The sequence below is a fragment of the Coregonus lavaretus genome (genome assembly GCF_964263955.1).
Source record: "Coregonus lavaretus genome assembly, contig: HAP1_SCAFFOLD_378, whole genome shotgun sequence".
NCBI classification, from domain to species: domain Eukaryota; kingdom Metazoa; phylum Chordata; class Actinopteri; order Salmoniformes; family Salmonidae; genus Coregonus; species Coregonus lavaretus.
Genome location: NW_028157897.1, coordinates 273,116 through 296,508, shown reverse-complemented (window position 1 = coordinate 296,508; position 23,393 = coordinate 273,116). Strand labels below are relative to the sequence as shown.

The 23,393-nt window shown below is 51.7% G+C and overlaps 1 protein-coding gene across 1 annotated transcript in view; it reads left to right on the top strand.

The window, feature by feature from the left end:
* Positions 1 to 6,385, top strand: part of LOC311124659 (SH2/SH3 adapter protein NCK1-like) — a 56,099-nt gene extending 49,714 nt beyond the window's left edge. The window contains exons 2-3 of the mRNA XM_084198768.1: positions 2,074 to 2,828; positions 5,692 to 6,385. Of these exons, the coding sequence (XP_084054894.1) occupies positions 2,074 to 2,828; positions 5,692 to 5,892 (956 nt within the window). The 3' untranslated portion in view covers positions 5,893 to 6,385. The remainder of the gene's footprint in view (positions 1 to 2,073; positions 2,829 to 5,691) is intronic.
* Positions 6,386 to 23,393: the final 17,008 nt, after the last annotated feature.

The window sequence follows — 23,393 nt, the reverse complement described above, 5'->3', positions numbered from 1 at the left end:
TCAAGAAGGGCAGCAAAGAAGCCACTTCTCTCCAGGAAAAACATCAGGGACAGACTGATATTCTGCAAAAGGTACAGGGATTGGACAGCTGAGAACTGGGGTAAAGTCATTTTCTCTGATGAATCCCCTTTCCGATTGTTTGGGGCATCCGGAAAACACCTTGTCCAGAGAAGACAAGGTGAGCGCTACCATCAGTCCTGTGTCATGCCAACAGTAAAGCATCCTGAGACCATTCATGTGTGGGGTTGCTTCTCAGCCAAGGGAGTGGGCTCACTCACAATTTTGCCTAAGAACACAGCCATGAATAAAGAATGGTACCAACACATGCTCCGAGAGCAACTTCTCCCAACCATCCAAGAACAGTTTGGTGACGACCAATGCCTTTTCCAGCATGATGGAGCACCTTGCCATAAGGCAAAGGTGAAGTTGTCAAGTTTGCTGGATGCCCTTTGGGTGTTGGACCATTCTTGATACACACAGGAAACTGTTGAGCGTGAAAAACCCAGCAGCATTGCAGTTCTTGACACAAACCGGTGCACCTGGCACCTACTACCATACCCCGTTCAAAGGCACTTCAATATTTTGTCTTGCCCATTCACCCTCTGAATGGCACACACAATCCATGTCTCAATTGTCTCAAGGCTTAAAAATCCTTCTTTAACCTGTCTCCTGCCCTCATCTACACTGAAGTGGATTTAACAAGTGACATCAATAAGGGATCATAGCTTTCACCTGGATTCACCTGGTCAGTCTGTCATGGAAAGAGCAGGTGTTCTTAATGTTTTGTACACTGACTATCTATGTCACTAGGTCACGCTGGCACTAAGAACACATCCTTTATCAACAGGATCATTTGTTGGCATTGGGAAATGACTCGAAATTAACACTTCATTAAAATACCTTTTTGTTTTACGTTGTTTCACTTTAAAGGCAGTATCTATGAGTGGTGATGGCCCCTAGTGATGGCCCCTAGTGATGGCCCCTAGTGATGGCCCCTAGTGATGGCCCCTAGTGATGGCCCCTAGTGATGGCCCCTAGTGATGGCCCCAGACATTACATGTATCCATCACAGTGCCATTCTATACCGTTGGATAGTTCTAGATCATTCAGACATTACATGTATCCATCACAGTGCCATTCTATACCGTTGGATAGTTCTAGATCATTGTAAATACCATATGTAGGTCATATGGACTTCATCCACAAGGATTCAGATTATTTTGGAGCAGTATAGGACTGAGGCCAACACATCTCTCCCGTTCTTCCCCAACCAGCTTTCCGGACTTCCAAAGACAAGGTCTCATGCACCCTCCCATATAACATTATTGTCTTCCTCCACAACCACCGCTCTGAGACGCAGGGCTGTTGTCCTCCTTCCACAACAGCCTTTAGCAGGGACACGACTGTCAGAAAATCAAGGCTGTTTTCCTTGCTTCTTGAAGACTAGAACTAGCTAGCTAGCTGGTAAATGAGGCTTTTCCCCAAAGCCCATTGGCAAGACCGCTAATACATCCTCCCCTCGCACAAAGGCTCAATGCTTCTAGTTGCTCCTATTTTTATCCCTAAATTGGTGGTTACTATGTGGCAGTGTCAGTGTCGTCGGAGTATCTCCTTTTCAGAAAACTCCATTACTGAGTTTTTCTCCCTTCAGTTTTAGTTAGCTAGACTAGCTAGCCAGCTAGCCTAACTTTAGCTTGGCTTGTTTACCTCTCTAATGGGGACGTAGCAAATTGACGAGGAAGCGTGGGGGGCGTTGCGCATGCAAATACTGTATGAGAACCAATCAAAAAGTTGCTCAAAAAGTAAGCCAGGCTAATTAAAATGTACCAGAGGCCACCAAAATAGAGCTTGTTCAGCCTGGCTGGTTACTTTTTCTATTTGGCTAGCTATTCTATGTACTGAGGGAAAACACTGGCATATAGGATTTATTATTATATTACCGATGATCACACACAGGTTTCACAATGTCCCTTTTATAAGAGCTCATGTTGCATCTCTCCTAACAGACCATAATATAACTGTCTGAATACCCTCTCAGTAACCATAACAACCTTTCCTGGTGTTTCCCAACAGGCATTGGGAAGGTGAAACGGAAAACGGGGACGCGTGACGCTGCCTCCAACGCCGATGGCGACATGTACTCCGACAACGGCGAGCGCCTGTACGACCTCAACCTGCCGGCGCTCGTCAAGTTCAGCTACACCGCCGAGCGGGAGGATGAGCTCTCATTGGTCAAGGGCACCCGCGTCATCGTCATGGAGAAGTGTAGCGATGGCTGGTGGCGTGGGGGGTACCAGGGGTGTTCCGGGTGGTTCCCCTCCAACTACGTGACGGAGGACGCAGATGGGACAGCTGGGGGAGGAGGTTTGGGGGATCCGGCAGGGTCGCTGACGGAAAAGCTAGCTGCAGTGGTTCACAGTGCGTCTAACGGGAACCGGGTACTCCACACGGTGCAGGCGCTGTACCCCTTCAGCTCGGGGAACGACGAGGAGCTGAACTTTGAGAAGGGAGAGGTGATGGAGGTGGTAGAGAAACCAGACAACGACCCTGAGTGGTGGAAGTGTCGTAAAGCAGACGGACAGCTGGGACTAGTGCCTAAGAATTACGTCACTGTGCTGCCTCCCCAGCAGGAATCCACTACCCAGAATGCCTCACTGGGCCCCGCGGGGCCGCCCACGCCTGACTGTGACTACATCTCTCCAGCCACGGTGGGGCGGTTTGCAGGGAAGCAGTGGTACTATGGCAAGGTGACTCGTCATCAGGCAGAGGTGGCTCTCAACCAGAGAGGAGAGGAGGGAGACTTCCTCATCAGAGACTCTGAGTCATCGGTGAGTCCTCACCTCTGTAGCTATCTATAACTCCATCTATAGAGCTTTACAGCCATGTATAGAGCTATAACTCATCTATAGAGCTATACAGCCATCTATAGAGCTATACAGCCATCTATAGAGCTATACAGCCATCTATAGAGCTATACAGCCATCTATAGAGCTATACAGCCATCTATAGATCTATAACTCCATCTATAGAGCTATAACTCCATCTATAGAGCTATACAGCCATCTATAGAGCTATACAGCCATCTATAGAGCTATACAGCCATCTATAGAGCTATAACTCCATCTATAGAGCTATACAGCCATCTATAGAGCTATACAGCCGTCTATAGAGCTATACAGCCATCTATAGAGCTATAACTCCATCTATAGAGCTATACAGCCATCTATAAAGCTATAAAGCCATCTATAGAGCTATACAGCCATCTATAGAGCTATAACTCCATCTATAGAGCTATACAGCCATCTATAGAGCTATACAGCCATCTATAGAGCTATACAGCCATCTATAGAGCTATACAGCCATCTATAGAGCTATAACTCCATCTATAGAGCTATAACTCCATCTATAGAGCTATACAGCCATCTATAGAGCTATACAGCCATCTATAGAGCTATACAGCCATCTATAGAGATATACAGCCATCTATAGAGCTATAACTCCATATATAGAGCTATAACTCCATCTATAGAGCTATACAGCCATCTATAGAGCTATACAGCCATCTATAGAGCTATACAGCCATCTATAGAGCTATACAGCCATCTATAGAGCTATACAGCCATCTATAGAGCTATACAGCCATCTATAGAGCTATAACTCCATCTATAGAGCTATAACTCCATCTATAGAGCTATACAGCCATCTATAGAGCTATACAGCCATCTATAGAGCTATACAGCCATCTATAGAGATATACAGCCATCTATAGAGCTATAACTCCATCTATAGAGCTATAACTCCATCTATAGAGCTATACAGCCATCTATAGAGCTATACAGCCATCTATAGAGCTATACAGCCATCTATAGAGCTATAACGCCATCTATAGAGCTATACAGCCATCTATAGAGCTATACAGCCATCATACAGCCATCTATAGAGCTATACAGCCATCTATAGAGCTATACAGCCATCTATAGAGCTATACAGCCATCTATAGAGCTATACAGCCATCTATAGAGCTATAACTCCATCTATAGAGCTATACAGCCATCTATAGAGCTATATCTATAGAGCTATACAGCCATCTATAGAGCTATACAGCCATCTATAGAGCTATACAGCCATCTATAGAGCTATACAGCCATCTATAGAGCTATACAGCCATCTATAGAGCTATAACTCCATCTATAGAGCTATACAGCCATCTATAGAGCTATACAGCCATCTATAGAGCTATACAGCCATCTATAGAGCTATACAGCCATCTATAGAGCTATACAGCCATCTATAGAGCTATACAGCCATCTATAGAGCTATACAGCCATCTATAGAGCTATACAGCCATCTATAGAGCTATAACTCCATCTATAGAGCTATAACTCCATCTATAGAGCTATACAGCCATCTATAGAGCTATACAGCCATCTATAGAGCTATACAGCCATCTATAGAGATATACAGCCATCTATAGAGATATACAGCCATCTATAGAGCTATAACTCCATCTATAGAGCTATAACTCCATCTATAGAGCTATACAGCCATCTATAGAGCTATACAGCCATCTATAGAGCTATACAGCCATCTATAGAGCTATAACGCCATCTATAGAGCTATACAGCCATCTATAGAGCTATACAGCCATCATACAGCCATCTATAGAGCTATACAGCCATCTATAGAGCTATACAGCCATCTATAGAGCTATACAGCCATCTATAGAGCTATAACTCCATCTATAGAGCTATACAGCCATCTATAGAGCTATATCTATAGAGCTATACAGCCATCTATAGAGCTATACAGCCATCTATAGAGCTATACAGCCATCTATAGAGCTATACAGCCATCTATAGAGCTATACAGCCATCTATAGAGCTATAACTCCATCTATAGAGCTATACAGCCATCTATAGAGCTATACAGCCATCTATAGAGCTATACAGCCATCTATAGAGCTATACAGCCATCTATAGAGCTATAACTCCATCTATAGAGCTATACAGCCATCTATAGAGCTATACAGCCATCTATAGAGCTATACAGCCATCTATAGAGCTATACAGCCATCTATAGAGCTATACAGCCATCTATAGAGCTATACAGCCATCTATAGCTCAGTGTTTTAGATGTCTATAAGTTAGAGACTCACTCATCTAGAAGTTCTAGAGTAAACTATAGCTTATCTATACCATCTATTTATCTCAACATCTTTATGGCTACAGTTACGTTACAGTCACAAGGAGTCATCTACTCTGTCATGAGCCTAATAGTTCAGAAAAAGCTTGTCTGCATTGTGTTGGCCTGAGGAGGTTGGTAGGATGTACCTGTTGCTGTAGAACTGCCTGAAGGCATGGCTTTAGATGCAGCAGTTTTAGAGGGTGGAGGTGTTAGTGGTGATATAAAGGCTGTAGGCTCAGCCTCTCAGACCTGGGGATTGATTTCACATTAACAACTGGTCAACATCTCAGCTGGGGCCTGTGTTTTCACTCTGCTCAGTATCTCTCTCTCTCTGTCTCCCCCCCCTTCCTCTCTCTCTCTCTCTCTCTTGCTCGCTCTCTGTCTCCCCCCTTCCTTCTCTCTCTCTCTCTCTCTCTCTCTCTCTCTCTCTCTCTCTCCCCCCTCCCTTCATCTCTCCCCCCCTCCCTCTCTCTCTCTCCCCCCTCTCCCCCTCCTTCCCCCCTCTAGCCCATTGATTTCTCCATCTCTCTGAAGGCCCAGGGGAAGAACAAGCATTTCAAGGTTCAGCTGAAGGATGGTCTGTACTGCATTGGCCAGAGGAAGTTCAGTTCCCTGGAGGACTTGGTGGAACACTACAAGAAGGCTCCCATCTTCACCAGCGAGCAGGGAGACAAGCTCTACCTGGTGAAAGCCCTGGCCGCCTCTTGATCACACACACTCACACACACACACACACACACACACACACAGACAGACAAACGTGTGCAGTACACAGACTTTTACACATCACCAGGACAGAGCCGTGATCATCATGAGGATAAGAGACGGATGGGAGGGGAGAGGGAGAAAAATGACTGTGAATCATCCTATCAGATCATGTGTTTGGTTCTTCTAGGTTATAATGCCATCTACTAGATATAGGCTACATTTAGGGGTTTTGTTTTTGTTAATAATATATATATATATTCTTTTAAGTTTCTTTAAAAAAATGTTTGATGTTTTGAACTCTACCCAACAACAAGGAGCCGTAGAGATGAGTCGGTTTGGATGTTGGCTTGGATCCAGAATAGCGACACATTTCAAACGACTTGTTGTATCGTTGTCTGTCTTAACTCTTTCAACATCGTACAACAACTGATATGTTGTGGACAATAATCTACAGTTCTTCTAATTGCTCAACCTGAATAAAAATGATTAAGTGACCAAAGTATATTTATTGGTAGGGTTTCATTTCACCCATCATAGTTATTATACACTATATATACAAAAGTATGTGGACACCCCTTCAGATTAGTGAATCCGGCTGTTTCAGCCACACCCGTTGCTGACAGGTGTATTAAATCGAGCACACAGCCATGCGATCTCCATAGACAAACATTGGCAGTAGAATGACCTTATAGAAGAGCTCAGTGACTTTCAATGGCACCGTCATAGGATGCCACCTTTCCAACAACGCAGTTCGTCAAATGTCTGCCCTGCTAGAGCTTCCCCGGTGAACTGTAAGTGCTGTTATTGTGAAGTGGAAACGTCTAGGAGCAACAACGGCTCAGCCGCAAAATGGTAGGCCACACAAGCTCACAGGACGGGACAGCCAAGTACTGAAAATCGTCTGTCTTCGGTTGCAACACTCACTACCGAGTTCCAAACTGCCTCTGGAAGCAACATCAGCACAATAACTGTTCGTCGGGAGCTTCATGAAATGGGTTTCCATGGCCGAGCAGCCGTACACAAGCCTAAGATTCAATAATGATGGTCTGGGGCTGTTTTTCATGGTTCGGGCTAGGCCCCTTAGTTCCAGTGAAGGGAAATCTTAACGCTACAGCATACAATGACATTCTAGACGATTCTGTGCTTCCAACTTTGTGGCAACAGTTTGGGGAAGGCCCTTTCTTGTTTCAGCATGACAATGCCCCCGTGCACAAAGCGAGGTCCATACAGAAACGGTTTGTCGAGATCGGTGTGGAAGAACTTGACTGGCCTGCACAGAACCCTGACCTCAACCCCATCAAACTCCTTTGGGATGAATTGGAACGCCGACTGCGAGCCGGGCCTAATCGCCCAACATCAGTGCCCGACCTCACTAATGCTATTGTGGCTGAATGGAAGCAAGTCCCCACAGCAATGTTCCAACATCTAGTGGAAAGCCTTCCCAGAAGAGTGGAGGCTGTTATAGCAGCAAAGGGGGGGACCAACTCCATATTAATGCCCCAGATTTTGGAATGAGATGTTCGACAAGCAGGTGTCCACATACTTTTGGTCATGTAGTGTATATTAAGGATGTTGTACTACATATAACATGTTATGGATTGAATGGCTGAGGTCAGGAGAGACATGGAGCTCTAGAAGAGGGCAGGTGAGTTATGACAACATTTATAGTCGCACACTATTTTTTTATTTGGGTCATTGGAGGATGATTTGGGTCACGGGGGGGACGGTCAATTTCTCATTTGGGTCTGGAGCTCTGCTCTCCTATGTTCTGTCTAGTTGAGGTTAGGGGTCAGAGGTCAGGTTCTCTGCACCAACAGTATGTAGTTGGGTTGATGGTGTTACCTGAAGATGTCTTACCTGTAGCAGTGATGTTGATGACACTAGAACGTCACTGGGTTGAGCACCAGTACATGTGGTGCTTCCACCTCACACCAGTACATGTGGTGCTTCCACCTCACACCAGTACATGCGGTGCTTCCACCTCACATCCTGTGTGTGATTCTCTAGGTATTGTGAATCTCTCTTGAGGTGAGGTGGGGTGGTGTTGACTGAACTGAAGTATTGATCCCAGCTGATCTCTTTACAGTTCTACTGCCCCAGGGGACATCATGTTTCCTCCCTCACTCTGTTTTCCTCCGCTCCTACCCCCACCCCACCTCCCCTTTTCGGGGGGGTTCAGTGAGCTAGCTAGCCAGCCAACAGCAGTATAGATTCAGAAGGCTGGTTCCTGGTTCAGGCTGCGATGGCGTGGTGATGGCTTCTCCAGCTGGGGTGAGTTGGACCGGAGAGGGGGGAGGGAAAATGACCCAATAAAACAACAGCAGAAAGAATCGGAGAGGAGGGAACTGGAGATTAAAGCGTCAGTCAGTCACTACCCACCTGATCACTGGGGTGGGAGAGGGGTAGTGGTGGAGAGAGGGTTAGGAGAGAGAGGGAGAGGGGTAGAGGTGGAGAGAGGGTTAGGAGAGAGAGGGAGAGGGGTAGAGGTGGAGAGAGGGTTAGGAGAGAGAGGGAGAGGGGTAGAGGTGGTGGAGAGAGGGTTAGGAGAGAGAGGGAGAGGGGTAGAGGTGGTGGAGAGAGGGTTAGGAGAGAGAGGGAGAGGGGTAGAGGTGGTGGAGAGAGGGTTAGGAGAGAGGGTTAGGGGAGAGGGGTAGAGGTGGAGAGAGGGTTAGGAGAGAGAGGGAGAGGGGTAGAGGTGGAGAGAGGGTTAGGAGAGAGAGGGAGAGGGGTAGAGGTGGAGAGAGAGGGAGAGGGGTAGTGGTGGAGAGAGGGAGAGGGGTAGAGGTGGTGGAGAGAGGGTTTGGAGAGAGAGGGAGAGAGTGGAGGGGGATGGAAGGGGTTGTTATTTGGAGTGTACAGGGAGTTTTGGGTTACAGGCCTGACATTTACATTTTAGTCATTTAGCAGACGCTCTTTTCCAGAGCGACTTACAGGAGCAATTAGGGTTAAGTGCCTTGCTCAAGGGCACATCAACAGATTTTTCACCTAGTCGGCTCGGGGATTAGAACCAGCGACCTTTCGATTACTGGCACAACGCTCTTAACGACTAAGCTACCTGCCGCCCCGAAGATGCATCTACACAACTCTTCTCTTTCATATGAAGTTTCCTCTCTGTGCGTTGCGTCCGTCTTCAGTGTGATACAACATTGTCTTGAAAAGTCTTGAAACTAACTCTGTACACCCCCCAGATTTAAAGAATGACCAGGACATTTAACTTGTGCCTTCAATGCTTAGGCTGGTCCCAGATCTGTCTGCTATCATGCCAAACAATGACCCTAGGAGTTGGCAAGACGGCACAAACAGATCTGGGACCAGGTTATATTCAACACTTAATGTCCAAACCAAAGGTTTAGTGTCCCTAGTGCCCCCCCGTCCGTCCGTCCGTCCCCTCTGGCCTGTCATAGCAGTGTGTCCCTAGTGCCCCCCCGTCCGTCCGTCCGTCCCCTCTGGCCTGTCATAGCAGTGTGTCCCTAGTGCCCCCCCGTCCGTCCCCTCTGGCCTGTCATAGCAGTGTGTCCCTAGTGCCCCCCCGTCCGTCCGTCCCCTCTGGCCTGTCATAGCAGTGTGTCCCTAGTGCCCCCCCGTCCGTCCGTCCGTCCCCTCTGGCCTGTCATAGCAGTGTGTCCCTAGTGCCCCCCCGTCCGTCCCCTCTGGCCTGTCATAGCAGTGTGTCCCTAGTGCCCCCCCGTCCGTCCCCTCTGGCCTGTCATAGCAGTGTGTCCCTAGTGCCCCCCCGTCCGTCCGTCCCCTCTGGCCTGTCATAGCAGTGTGTCCCTAGTGCCCCCCCGTCCGTCCGTCCCCTCTGGCCTGTCATAGCAGTGTGTCCCTAGTGCCCCCCCGTCCGTCCGTCCCCTCTGGCCTGTCATAGCAGTGTGTCCCTAGTGCCCCCCCGTCCGTCCGTCCCCTCTGGCCTGTCATAGCAGTGTGTCCCTAGTGCCCCCCCGTCCGTCCCCTCTGGCCTGTCATAGCAGTGTGTCCCTAGTGCCCCCCCGTCCGTCCCCTCTGGCCTGTCATAGCAGTGTGTCCCTAGTGCCCCCCCGTCCGTCCCCTCTGGCCTGTCATAGCAGTGTGTCCCTAGTGCCCCCCCGTCCGTCCCCTCTAGCCTGTCATAGCAGTGTGTCCCTAGTGCCCCCCCGTCCGTCCGTCCGTCCCCTCTGGCCTGTCATAGCAGTGTGTCCCTAGTGCCGCCCCGTCCGTCCGTCCCCTCTGGCCTGTCATAGCAGTGTGTCCCTGGTACCGCCCCGTCCGTCCGTCCCCTCTGGCCTGTCATAGCAGTGTGTCCCTAGTGCCCCCCCGTCCGTCCGTCCCCTCTGGCCTGTCATAGCAGTGTGTCCCTAGTACCCCCCCGTCCGTCCGTCCGTCCCCTCTGGCCTGTCATAGCAGTGTGTCCCTAGTGCCGCCCCGTCCGTCCGTCCCCTCTGGCCTGTCATAGCAGTGTGTCCCTAGTGCCCCCCCGTCCGTCCGTCCCCTCTGGCCTGTCATAGCAGTGTGTCCCTAGTACCCCCCCGTCCGTCCGTCCGTCCCCTCTGGCCTGTCATAGCAGTGTGTCCCTAGTGCCCCCCCGTCCGTCCCCTCTGGCCTGTCATAGCAGTGTGTCCCTAGTGCCCCCCCGTCCGTCCCCTCTGGCCTGTCATAGCAGTGTGTCCCTAGTACCCCCCCGTCCGTCCGTCCGTCCCCTCTGGCCTGTCATAGCAGTGTGTCCCTAGTGCCCCCCCGTCCGTCCGTCCGTCCCCTCTGGCCTGTCATAGCAGTGTGTCCCTAGTGCCCCCCCGTCCGTCCCCTCTAGCCTGTCATAGCAGTGTGTCCCTAGTGCCCCCCCGTCCGTCCGTCCGTCCCCTCTAGCCTGTCATAGCAGTGTGTCCCTAGTGCCCCCCCGTCCGTCCGTCCGTCCCCTCTGGCCTGTCATAGCAGTGTGTCCCTAGTGCCCCCCCGTCCGTCCGTCCGTCCCCTCTGGCCTGTCATAGCAGTGTGTCCCTAGTGCCCCCCCGTCCGTCCGTCCGTCCCCTCTGGCCTGTCATAGCAGTGTGTCCCTAGTGCCGCCCCGTCCGTCCGTCCGTCCCCTCTGGCCTGTCATAGCAGTGTGTTATTACAGGTTTGCCTGTACGTACGGTTCTGATTTGGTAGCGATGTTGGACAACCCAGCGCTTCTCAAAACGTCCTCTTGCATCCAGACAGATCGCTTTTCTTTTGGTTTAAAATTGTGTTTAACATTTTGATTCGTATCTCTGTCAACAGAAAATATGACATGTTAAATAATGTGTGGTTTGTATCAAGTGACCTTAAACTCTAGCTGATGATCATGTTAGCGTCCCAAAATGGTGCCCTATTCCCTATATAGTGCACTACTTTTGACCAGAGCCCATAGGAGTTTGGTCTAAAGTAGTGCACTATGTAGGGAATAGGGTGCCCATTTTGGACGCATCCCCATGATTCATCTGATGTTAAACAGTGAATCCCTAAATGTGTTATGTTCAGGCCTGCTGCTACGGTGCACAGCTAAGGACACACTTCCAGATCCACAAAGCATTTCAGAGTAGAAGTGCTGATCAAGGATTTGTCCATATACAGTAATCTTATAACGATCTAAAAGGAAAAACTGCTCCTCGATCCTACTAGGAGAAGCTTTGTGGATACAGGCCTCGATCTACTGCGCAGCTTGGCAGTGCTAGAACATTCACCAACCCCAGTGGGATGACGTCTGGTTGATGTGATGACAGGTATCAATCCCCCAGCTGGTGTGTCTGTAGTCCCTTCCCTACTCTATAGTCCCCGCCCTACTCTATAGTCCCCGCCCTACTCTATAGTCCCCGCCCTACTCTATAGTCCCCGCCCTACTCTATAGTCCCCGCCCTACTCTATAGTCCCCGCCCTACTCTATAGTCCCCGCCCTACTCTATAGTCCCCGCCCTACTCTATAGTCCCCGCCCTACTCTATAGTCCCCGCCCTACTCTATAGTCCCCTCCCTACTCTATAGTCCCCGCCCTACTCTATAGTCCCCGCCCTACTCTATAGTCCCCGCCCTACTCTATAGTCCCCGCCCTACATTTAGAAACATGGATTTCATATTTCAACGCTGATGTACACCATTCACTTTTTGGGTTGGTTGAGCCACTTAATGTATTCTAAAAGTTCCTTCAATTACAAAAAAGTTTTAATAGTCACTTGAATCCAGAATTCTCTTTCTGTCTCTCTCCCTGTATATTCCATGCAGGGCCGATGCACACCAATGGAGGCTGCATGACAGGGTTGGGGTCAGTTCCAATTGGAGTTAGTTAATTCAGGAAGTAAACAGACATTCCAATTCAATAATAAAAAAAAATACGTTCAATGATTTCTTAATTAACTGAAAATGAGAAGCTATTTATTTCATTTTATTTTTAACATTTTTGAATTTTAAATTCAAATAGCTTCCTAACTTGAGTAACTTCAATTCAAATGGACCCCAACCCTGTTGCAGAGCCTTACCGCTATAAAGATCCAGTTTAAAATCTGCTTCAAAACACGAAGGTCAACTGTCATCATCATCATCAGCAGCAGAGAGTTCAGTGTCACCTCCAACTTTAAAATGGATCTTTCTGTTTGTTCTTCAGAGTTAGTTTGTCAAAACTGCTTCTGAATGGGTATGTATTGTATTTGCTAGCAAGGTTTACTTCATTTGAATTGGATCCTTGTATAAACTGAGGTTGGTGTCTCTGGGCTGATTTGAAGGCAGATGTATTACACATTCTGATGATGATGTTGAAGGCAGATGACTGGTGATGATAACGTGGTGCTCTGTGCTGCTTCCATGTTGAAGGCAGATGACTGGTGATGATAACGTGGTGCTCTGTGCTGCTTCCATGTTGAAGGCAGATGACTGGTGATGATAACGTGGTGCTCTGTGCTGCTTCCATGTTGAAGGCAGATGACTGGTGATGATAACGTGGTGCTCTGTGCTGCTTCCATGTTGAAGGCAGATGACTGGTGATGATAACGTGGTGCTCTGTGCTGCTTCCATGTTGAAGGCAGATGACTGGTGATGATAACGTGGTGCTCTGTGCTGCTTCCATGTTGAAGGCAGATGACTGGTGATGATAACGTGGTGCTCTGTGCTGCTTCCATGTTGAAGGCAGATGACTGGTGATGATAACGTGGTGCTCTGTGCTGCTTCCATGTTGAAGGCAGATGACTGGTGATGATAACGTGGTGCTCTGTGCTGCTTCCATGTTGAAGGCAGATGACTGGTGATGATAACGTGGTGCTCTGTGCTGCTTCCATGTTGAAGGCAGATGACTGGTGATGATAACGTGGTGCTCTGTGCTGCTTCCATGTTGAAGGCAGATGACTGGTGATGATAACGTGGTGCTCTGTGCTGCTTCCATGTTGAAGGCAGATGACTGGTGATGATAACGTGGTGCTCTGTGCTGCTTCCATGTTGATTTACTCTGTTTTGTCTGGCTCGCGTTTGCGTGCGTTTGCGTGCGTTTACGTGCGTTTACGTGCGTTTGCGTGCGTTTACGTGCGTTTACGTGCGTGTGTGTTTGTTTGGGTGCATGGACAGAGATGTGTGAGAGAGATATGATATAGACAGTGGACTAGGATGTGCTGTGAAAAGTAATGTATTCATACTTGCTATCCTGTTTATGGAGAGGATCTTGTAATATTTTAGAAGAGTTTATTAGGCTGTTGAAAGAATAAACCACTAAAATAAACCTAAACATTCATAACGTCTCTTGTTTGTGTCAAGCAGCTAATAAAGATCAACTAAATGTTTTTATATCTTCCTGTTTGTCATTTTAATGTTTACATGCTAGTATATTTATATACCGTATATTTATAATTCGGTGTTTCATCGGGGGGGGGCGTGTTTCATAGAAAGCTTGTTGTCCTGTTGTATGAAGATGTCCGCTCGGCTATCAGCATTCCTTCCCACGTTGACTTTATCCATTGTGAAAGCAGTGAAGGCATGTCACATTGCATGGGGTTCTGGGGAAAACACCTGCAGGGCTGTGTGACTCCGCTGGAATGACATATCAATTATTAATGCATCCTAAATAGTGTTCTTTAAGGCCTAGATCAAGTCTGCAATCGTTGGAGGATTATGAACAAGATGGCGCCGACAGACACGGTTCCTGGCTCCTAAGCTACTCTGCAGTATATATTGTGGCATACTGCGGACACGCCACCAGGGGGAGACTCATCGAGGCCTGGTGTCAGACGGAGTCTACATCACATGGCGATGGCTCCCTCTGCTGGACGTGCCAGGTCTTGACAGGCTCTCCGGCCAGGACTAATTGGGGCTGATTGAGGCTGGTGAGTGATCAAGGGGCTGATTGCTCACCAGCAGTACAGGGCCCATATAGCTGCCAGGAGGGTAGCACACGGGAGGGTTGGAGGGAGTGAAAGGTTGCTACCGGACAGACGTCCTCACGGTCTGATAGAACCGAGGGGCTCGGGGTTCTACCCCAGAGGAGGGTTGGAGGGAGTGAGAGGTTGCTACCGGACAGACGTCCTCACGGTCTGATAGAACCGAGGGGCTCAGGGTTCTACCCCAGAGGAGGGTTGGAGGGAGTGAGAGGTTGCTACCGGACAGACGTCCTCACGGTCTGATAGAACCGAGGGGCTCAGGGTTCTACCCCAGAGGAGGGTTGGAGGGAGTGAGAGGTTGCTACCGGACAGACGTCCTCACGGTCTGATAGAACCGAGGGGCTCGGGGTTCTACCCCAGAGGAGGGTTGGAGGGAGTGAAAGGTTGCTACCGGACAGACGTCCTCACGGTCTGATAGAACCGAGGGGCTCGGTGTTCTACCCCAGAGGAGGGGCTCGGGGTTCTACCCCAGAGGAGGGGCTCGGGGTTCTACCCCAGAGGAGGGGCTCGGTGTTCTACCCCAGAGGAGGGGCTCGGGGTTCTAGAAGGTGGTAAAAAGGAAGAGGAGACTGGTTTCATTATTGTCCTCACGGTCTGCTAGAACCGAGGGGCTCGGTGTTCTACCCCAGAGGAGACAGCGTTCCCCGGAGCCCAGAAGGTGGTAACCAGGAAGAGACTGGTTTCTTTATTGTTATAAATAAACACCTTGTAACTGTGTCCGTGTCTGATCTGTATAACCTTCTAGATCAAACCCCCTGGTCTGCCACAATATATATGTTTTGTTATTTCTCACATTAGCTTTACAGCCGGAAATACCTTTTGGATATTAGAGCAGCGGTAACTCACCAGCATTTTGACCCGAAATGACTTTCCTGATTCCACTTATCCCAGAGTCTGCTCAAGACGCCACGGGTGGAGAAGAGTTATTCGGATTGGCCTTTTAGTCCAACTCAGGAGGTGTCCACTGCTTCAGAGTATATTACTCACTAATGTTCAGTCTCTGGGCAATAAAGTAGACGAACTCAGGGCGAGGATCTCCTTCCAGAGAGACATCAATGACTGTAACATACTCTGTTTCACGGAATCATGGCTCTCTCGGGATATACTATTACAGACTACAAAGGGAAGCACAGCCGCGAGCTGCCCAGTGACACAAGCCTACCAGACGAGCTAAACCACTTCTATGCTCGCTTCGAGGCAAGCAACACTGATGCATGCATGAGAGCACCAGCTGTTCCGGATGACTATGTGATCACGCTCTCCGTAGCCGATGTGAGTAAGACTTTTAAGCAGGTCAACATTCACAAGGCCGCAGGGCCAGACGGATTACCAGGACGTGTACTCCGAGCATGTGCTGACCAACTGGCAAGTGTCTTCACTGACATTTTCAACATGTCCCTGACTGAGTCTGTAATACCAACATGTTTCAAGCAGACCACCATAGTCCCCATGCCCAAGAACTCTAAGATAACCTGCCTAAATGACTACCGACCCGTAGCACTGACGTCTGTAGCCATGAAGTGCTTTGAAAGACTGGTCATGGCTCACATCAACAGCATAATCCCAGAAACCCTAGACCCACTCCAATTTGCATACCGCCCCAACAGATCCACAGATGATGCAATCTCTATCGCATTCCACACTGCCCTTTCCCACCTGGACAAGAGGAACACCTACGTGAGAATGCTATTCATTGACTACAGCTCAGCATTCAACACCATAGTGCCCTCTAAGCTCATCACTAAGCTAAGGATCCTGGGACTAAACACCTCCCTCTGCAACTGGATCCTGGACTTCCTGACGGGCCGCCCCCAGGTGGTAAGGGTAGGTAACAACACATCTGCCACACTGATCCTCAACACGGGGGCCCCTCAGGGGTGCGTGCTCAGTCCCCTCCTGTACTCTCTGTTCACCCATGACTGCATGGCCAGGCACGACTCCAACACCATCATTAAGTTTGCCGACGACACAACAGTGGTAGGCCTGATCACCGACAACGATGAGACAGCCTATAGGGAGGAGGTCAGAGATCTGGCCGTGTGGTGCCAGGACAACAACCTCTCCCTCAACGTGACCAAGACAAAGGAGATGATTGTGGACTACAGGAAAAAAAAGAGGACTGAGCACGCCCCCATTCTCATCGACGGGGCTGTAGTGGAACAGGTTGAGAGCTTCAAGTTCCTTGGTGTCCACATCACCAACGAACTATCATGGTCCAAACACACCAAGACAGTCGTGAAGAGGGCACGACAAAGCCTATTCCCCCTCAGGAAACTAAAAAGATTTGGCATGGGTCCTCAGATCCTCAAAAAATTCTACAGCTGCACCATCGAGAGCATCCTGACTGGTTGCATCACCGCCTGGTATGGCAACTGCTTGGCCTCTGACCGCAAGGCACTACAGAGGGTAGTGCGTACGGCCCAGTACATCACTGGGGCAAAGCTCCCTGCCATCCAGGACCTCTATACCAGGCGGTGTCAGAGGAAGGCCCTCAAAATTGTCAAAGACTCCAGCCACCCTAGTCATAGACTGTTCTCTCTGCTACCGCACGGCAAGCGGTACCGGAGTGCCAAGTCTAGGTCCAAAATACTTCTCAACAGCTTCTACCCCCAAGCCATAAGACTCCTGAACAGCTAATCATGGCTACCCGGACTATTTGCACTGCCCCCCCACCCCATCCTTTTTACGCTGCTGCTACTCTGTTAAGTATTTATGCAAAGTCACTTTAACTCTACCACATGTACATATTACCTCAACTAGCCGGTGCCCCCGCACATTGACTCTGCAACAGTACCCCCCTGTATATATAGCCTCCCTACTGTCACTTTATTTTACTGTATATATAGCCTCCCTACTGTCACTTTATTTTACTTCTGCTCTTTTTTTCTCAACACTTTTTTTGTTGTTGTTTTATTCTTACTTTTTTTGTTTAAAATAAATGCACTGTTGGTTAAGGGCTGTAAGTAAGCATTTCACTGTAATGTCTGCACCTGTTGTATTCGGCGCATGTGACCAATAAAATGTGATTTGATTTGATTTGATTTGATATACTGTCCCTGTCCATACAGCCAGCTGGGTTCTCAGTACATCGCGCAGTCAGGAATAAAGAACTCTTCAGGAAAAAGAAAGGATGTGGTGTATGTTTCATGATTAACTACACCTGGTGTGATTGTGGTAACGTACAGCAACTCTTGTCCTTTTGTTCACCCGACCTAGAATACCTCACAATCAAATGCAGACCGCATTACCTCCCGAGATAATTCTCTTCGATCATTGTCACAGCCGTGTATATTCCCCCTCAAGTCGATACCACGACGGCTCTCAAGGAACTACACTGGACTTTGTGCAAACTGGAAAACGCATTTCCTGAGGCCACATTTATTATAGCTGGGGACTTCAATAAAGCAAATCTGAGGAAAATGCTTCCGAAGTTTTACCAACACATTGCCTGCGCTACTCGTGCATCAAAAACTCTCGCCTGTTGCTACTCTCCCTTCCGGGACGGCTACAAGGCAATCCCTTCGGCATATCAGATCACGCCTCCATTCTGCTCCTCCACTCCTATAGGCAGAAACTCAAACAGGAAGTACCCGTGGTAAGGACTGTTCAACACTGGTCTGACCGATCGGAATCCATGCTTCAAAATTGTTTTGATCACGCGGACTGGGATATGTTCCGGGTTGCTTCTGGGAATGACATCGACCTATACTCTGACACGGTGGCTGAGTTCATGCAAGTGTATAGGAGATGTTGTTCCTACCGTGACGATTAAAACCTATCCAAACAAAAAAAAATACATGGATAGAGGGCAGCATTAGCGCAAAACAAAGTGCATTCAACCACGGCAAGGTGACGAGGAATATGGTTGAGTACAAACAGTGCAGTTATGCCTTCCATAAGGCACAACGTCAGTACAAAGTGGAGGCTCAGACGTGAGACGTATGTGGCTCCAGACAATCACAGATTATAAAGGGAAAACCAGCCACTTCGCAGACACCGAAGTCTTGCTACCGGACAAGGTAAACACCTTCGCCCGCTTCGAGGAAAACACAGAGCAGCCGATGCGGGCCACCATCGTTTCTGAGGACTGTGAGCTCTTGTTCTCCGTGGCCGACGTGAGTAAGACATTTGAGCGTGTTAACCCTCGCAAGGCTGCCGGTCCAGACGGTATCCCAAGCCGCGTCCTCAGAGCATGCGCAGACCAGCTGGCTGGAGTGTTTACGGACATACTCAATCTCTCCCTATCCCAGTCTGCTGTCCCCACTTGCTTCAAGATGTCCACCATTGCTTTCTTGGGGATAGGCGCAAAGGTAACTGAATTAAATGACTATCGCCTCGTAGCACTCACTTCTGTCATCATGAAGTGCTTTGAGAGGCTAGTTAAGGATCATATCACCTCCACCTTATCCGACACCCTAGACCCACTTAAATTTGCTTACCACCCCAATAGATCCACATATGATGCAATCGCCATCACTCTGCCCACTGCCCTATCCCATCTGGACAAGAGGAATACCTATGGAAGAATGCTGTTAATTGACTACAGCTCAGCCATAGTACAGTGTTTCCCAACCCTGGTCCTCAAGGAACCCCCAACAGTACACATTGTTGTTGTAGCCCTGGACAAACACACCTCATTCAGCTCATTTGAGGGCTTGATGATTAGTTGACAAGTTTAATCAGGTGTGCTTGTCCAGGGTTACAATATTAAATGTGTACCAGGCTTGGGAAACACTGCCATAATACCCTCCATTCCCATCATTAAGCTCGGGGCCCTGGGTCTGAACCCTGCCCTGTGCGACTGGGTCCTGGACTTCCTGATGGGCCGCCCCCAGGTGGTGAAGGTAGGAAACAACACCTCCACTACGCTGATCCTCAACACAGGGGCCCCACAAGGGTGTGTGCTCAGCCCCCTCCTGTACTCCCTGTTCACCCATGACTGCATGGTCACGCCTCCAACTCAATCATCAAGTTAGCAGACGATGAGAGACGGACAAGGTGAGAGCCCTGGCAGAGACCCTCCTCCCTCCTGGTACCACTCCACCAGGGCCTACAGGGACAAGGAGAGAGCCCTGGCAGAGACCCTCCTCCCTCCTGGTACCACCAGGGCCTACAGCCCTGGCAGAGACCCTCCTCCCTCCTGGTACCACCAGGGCCTACAGCCCTGGCAGAGACCCTCCTCCCTCCTGGTACCACTCCACCAGGGCCTACAGGGACAAGGAGAGAGCCCTGGCAGAGACCCTCCTCCCTCCTGGTACCACCAGGGCCTACAGGGACAAGGAGAGAGCCCTGGCAGAGACCCTCCTCCCTCCTGGTACCACTCCACCAGGGCCTACAGGGACAAGGTGAGAGCCCTGGCAGAGACCCTCCTCCCTCCTGGTACCACCAGGGCCTACAGGGACAAGGAGAGAGCCCTGGCAGAGACCCTCCTCCCTCCTGGTACCACCAGGGCCTACAGGGACAAGGTGAGAGCCCTGGCAGAGACCCTCCTCCCTCCTGGTACCACCAGGGCCTACAGGGACAAGGAAAGAGCCCTGGCAGAGACCCTCCTCCCTCCTGGTACCACCAGGGCCTACAGGGACAAGGTGAGAGCCCTGGCAGAGACCCTCCTCCCTCCTGGTACCACCAGGGCCTACAGGACAAGGTGAGAGCCCTGGCAGAGACCCTCCTCCCTCCTGGTACCACCAGGGCCTACAGGGACAAGGAGAGAGCCCTGGCAGAGACCCTCCTCCCTCCTGGTACCACTCCACCAGGGCCTACAGGGACAAGGTGAGAGCCCTGGCAGAGACCCTCCTCCCTCCTGGTACCACCAGGGCCTACAGGGACAAGGAGAGAGCCCTGGCAGAGACCCTCCTCCCTCCTGGTACCACCAGGGCCTACAGGGACAAGGTGAGAGCCCTGGCAGAGACCCTCCTCCCTCCTGGTACCACCAGGGCCTACAGGGACAAGGAGAGAGCCCTGGCAGAGACCCTCCTCCCTCCTGGTACCACTCCACCAGGGCCTACAGGGACAAGGAGAGAGCCCTGGCAGAGACCCTCCTCCCTCCTGGTACCACCAGGGCCTACAGGGACAAGGAGAGAGCCCTGGCAGAGACCCTCCTCCCTCCTGGTACCACCAGGGCCTACAGGGACAAGGAGAGAGCCCTGGCAGAGACCCTCCTCCCTCCTGGTACCACCAGGGCCTACAGGGACAAGGAGAGAGCCCTGGCAGAGACCCTCCTCCCTCCTGGTACCACCAGGGCCTACAGGGACAAGGTGAGAGCCCTGGCAGAGACCCTCCTCCCTCCTGGTACCACTCCACCAGGGCCTACAGGACAAGGAGAGAGCCCTGGCAGAGACCCTCCTCCCTCCTGGTACCACCAGGGCCTACAGGGACAAGGAGAGAGCCCTGGTAGAGACCCTCCTCCCTCCTGGTACCACTCCACCAGGGCCTACAGCCCTGGCAGAGACCCTCCTCCCTCCTGGTACCACCAGGGCCTACAGGGACAAGGAGAGAGCCCTGGCAGATACCCTCCTCCCTCCTGGTACCACCAGGGCCTACAGGGACAAGGTGAGAGCCCTGGCAGAGACCCTCCTCCCTCCTGGTACCACTCCACCAGGGCCTACAGGGACAAGGAGAGAGCCCTGGCAGAGACCCTCCTCCCTCCTGGTACCACTCCACCAGGGCCTACAGGACAAGGAGAGAGCCCTGGCAGAGACCCTCCTCCCTCCTGGTACCACCAGGGCCTACAGGGACAAGGAGAGAGCCCTGGCAGAGACCCTCCTCCCTCCTGGTACCACCAGGGCCTACAGGGACAAGGTGAGAGCCCTGGCAGAGACCCTCCTCCCTCCTGGTACCACTCCACCAGGGCCTACAGGGACAAGGAGAGAGCCCTGGCAGAGACCCTCCTCCCTCCTGGTACCACCAGGGCCTACAGGGACAAGGTGAGAGCCCTGGCAGAGACCCTCCTCCCTCCTGGTACCACTCCACCAGGGCCTACAGGACAAGGAGAGAGCCCTGGCAGAGACCCTCCTCCCTCCTGGTACCACCAGGGCCTACAGGGACAAGGTGAGAGCCCTGGCAGAGACCCTCCTCCCTCCTGGTACCACTCCACCAGGGCCTACAGGGACAAGGAGAGAGCCCTGGCAGAGACCCTCCTCCCTCCTGGTACCACCAGGGCCTACAGGGACAAGGAGAGAGCCCTGGTAGAGACCCTCCTCCCTCCTGGTACCACTCCACCAGGGCCTACAGCCCTGGCAGAGACCCTCCTCCCTCCTGGTACCACCAGGGCCTACAGGGACAAGGTGAGAGCCCTGGCAGAGACCCTCCTCCCTCCTGGTACCACCAGGGCCTACAGGGACAAGGTGAGAGCCCTGGCAGAGACCCTCCTCCCTCCTGGTACCACCAGGGCCTACAGGGACAAGGAGAGAGCCCTGGCAGAGACCCTCCTCACTCCTGGTACCACTCCACCAGGGCCTACAGGACAAGGTGAGAGCCCTGGCAGAGACCCTCCTACCTCCTGGTACCACCAGGGCCTACAGGGACAAGGAGAGAGCCCTGGCAGAGACCCTCCTCCCTCCTGGTACCACCAGGGCCTACAGGGACAAGGAGAGAGCCCTGGCAGAGACCCTCCTCCCTCCTGGTACCACCAGGGCCTACAGGAACAAGGAGAGAGCCCTGGCAGAGACCCTCCTCCCTCCTGGTACCACTCCACCAGGGCCTACAGGGACAAGGAGAGAGCCCTGGCAGAGACCCTCCTCCCTCCTGGTACCACCAGGGCCTACAGGGACAAGGAGAGAGCCCTGGCAGAGACCCTCCTCCCTCCTGGTACCACCAGGGCCTACAGGGACAAGGTGAGAGCCCTGGCAGAGACCCTCCTCCCTCCTGGTACCACCAGGGCCTACAGGGACAAGGAGAGAGCCCTGGCAGAGACCCTCCTCCCTCCTGGTACCACCAGGGCCTACAGGGACAAGGTGAGAGCCCTGGCAGAGACCCTCCTCCCTCCTGGTACCACCAGGGCCTACAGGGACAAGGAGAGAGCCCTGGCAGAGACCCTCCTCCCTCCTGGTACCACTCCACCAGGGCCTACAGGGACAAGGTGAGAGCCCTGGCAGAGACCCTCCTCCCTCCTGGTACCACCAGGGCCTACAGGGACAAGGTGAGAGCCCTGGCAGAGACCCTCCTCCCTCCTGGTACCACTCCACCAGGGCCTACAGGGACAAGGAGAGAGCCCTGGCAGAGACCCTCCTCCCTCCTGGTACCACCAGGGCCTACAGGGACAAGGAGAGAGCCCTGGCAGAGACCCTCCTCCCTCCTGGTACCACCAGGGCCTACAGGGACAAGGAGAGAGCCCTGGTAGAGACCCTCCTCCCTCCTGGTACCACCAGGGCCTACAGGGACAAGGTGAGAGCCCTGGCAGAGGCCCTCCTCCCTCCTGGTACCACCAGGGCCTACAGGGACAAGGTGAGAGCCCTGGCAGAGACCCTCCTCCCTCCTGGTACCACTCCACCAGGGCCTACAGGGACAAGGTGAGAGCCCTGGCAGAGACCCTCCTCCCTCCTGGTACCACTCCACCAGGGCCTACAGGACAAGGAGAGAGCCCTGGCAGAGACCCTCCTCCCTCCTGGTACCACCAGGGCCTACAGGGACAAGGAGAGAGCCCTGGCAGAGACCCTCCTCCCTCCTGGTACCACCAGGGCCTACAGGGACAAGGTGAGAGCCCTGGCAGAGACCCTCCTCCCTCCTGGTACCACTTCACCAGGGCCTACAGGACAAGGAGAGAGCCCTGGCAGAGACCCTCCTCCCTCCTGGTACCACCAGGGCCTAGAGGGACAAGGTGAGAGCCCTGGCAGAGACCCTCCTCCCTCCTGGTACCACTCCACCAGGGCCTACAGGGACAAGGTGAGAGCCCTGGCAGAGACCCTCCTCCCTCCTGGTACCACCAGGGCCTACAGGGACAAGGTGAGAGCCCTGGCAGAGACCCTCCTCCCTCCTGGTACCACTCCACCAGGGCCTACAGGGACAAGGAGAGAGCCCTGGCAGAGACCCTCCTCCCTCCTGGTACCACCAGGGCCTACAGGGACAAGGTGAGAGCCCTGGCAGAGACCCTCCTCCCTCCTGGTACCACTCCACCAGGGCCTACAGGGACAAGGAGAGAGCCCTGGCAGAGACCCTC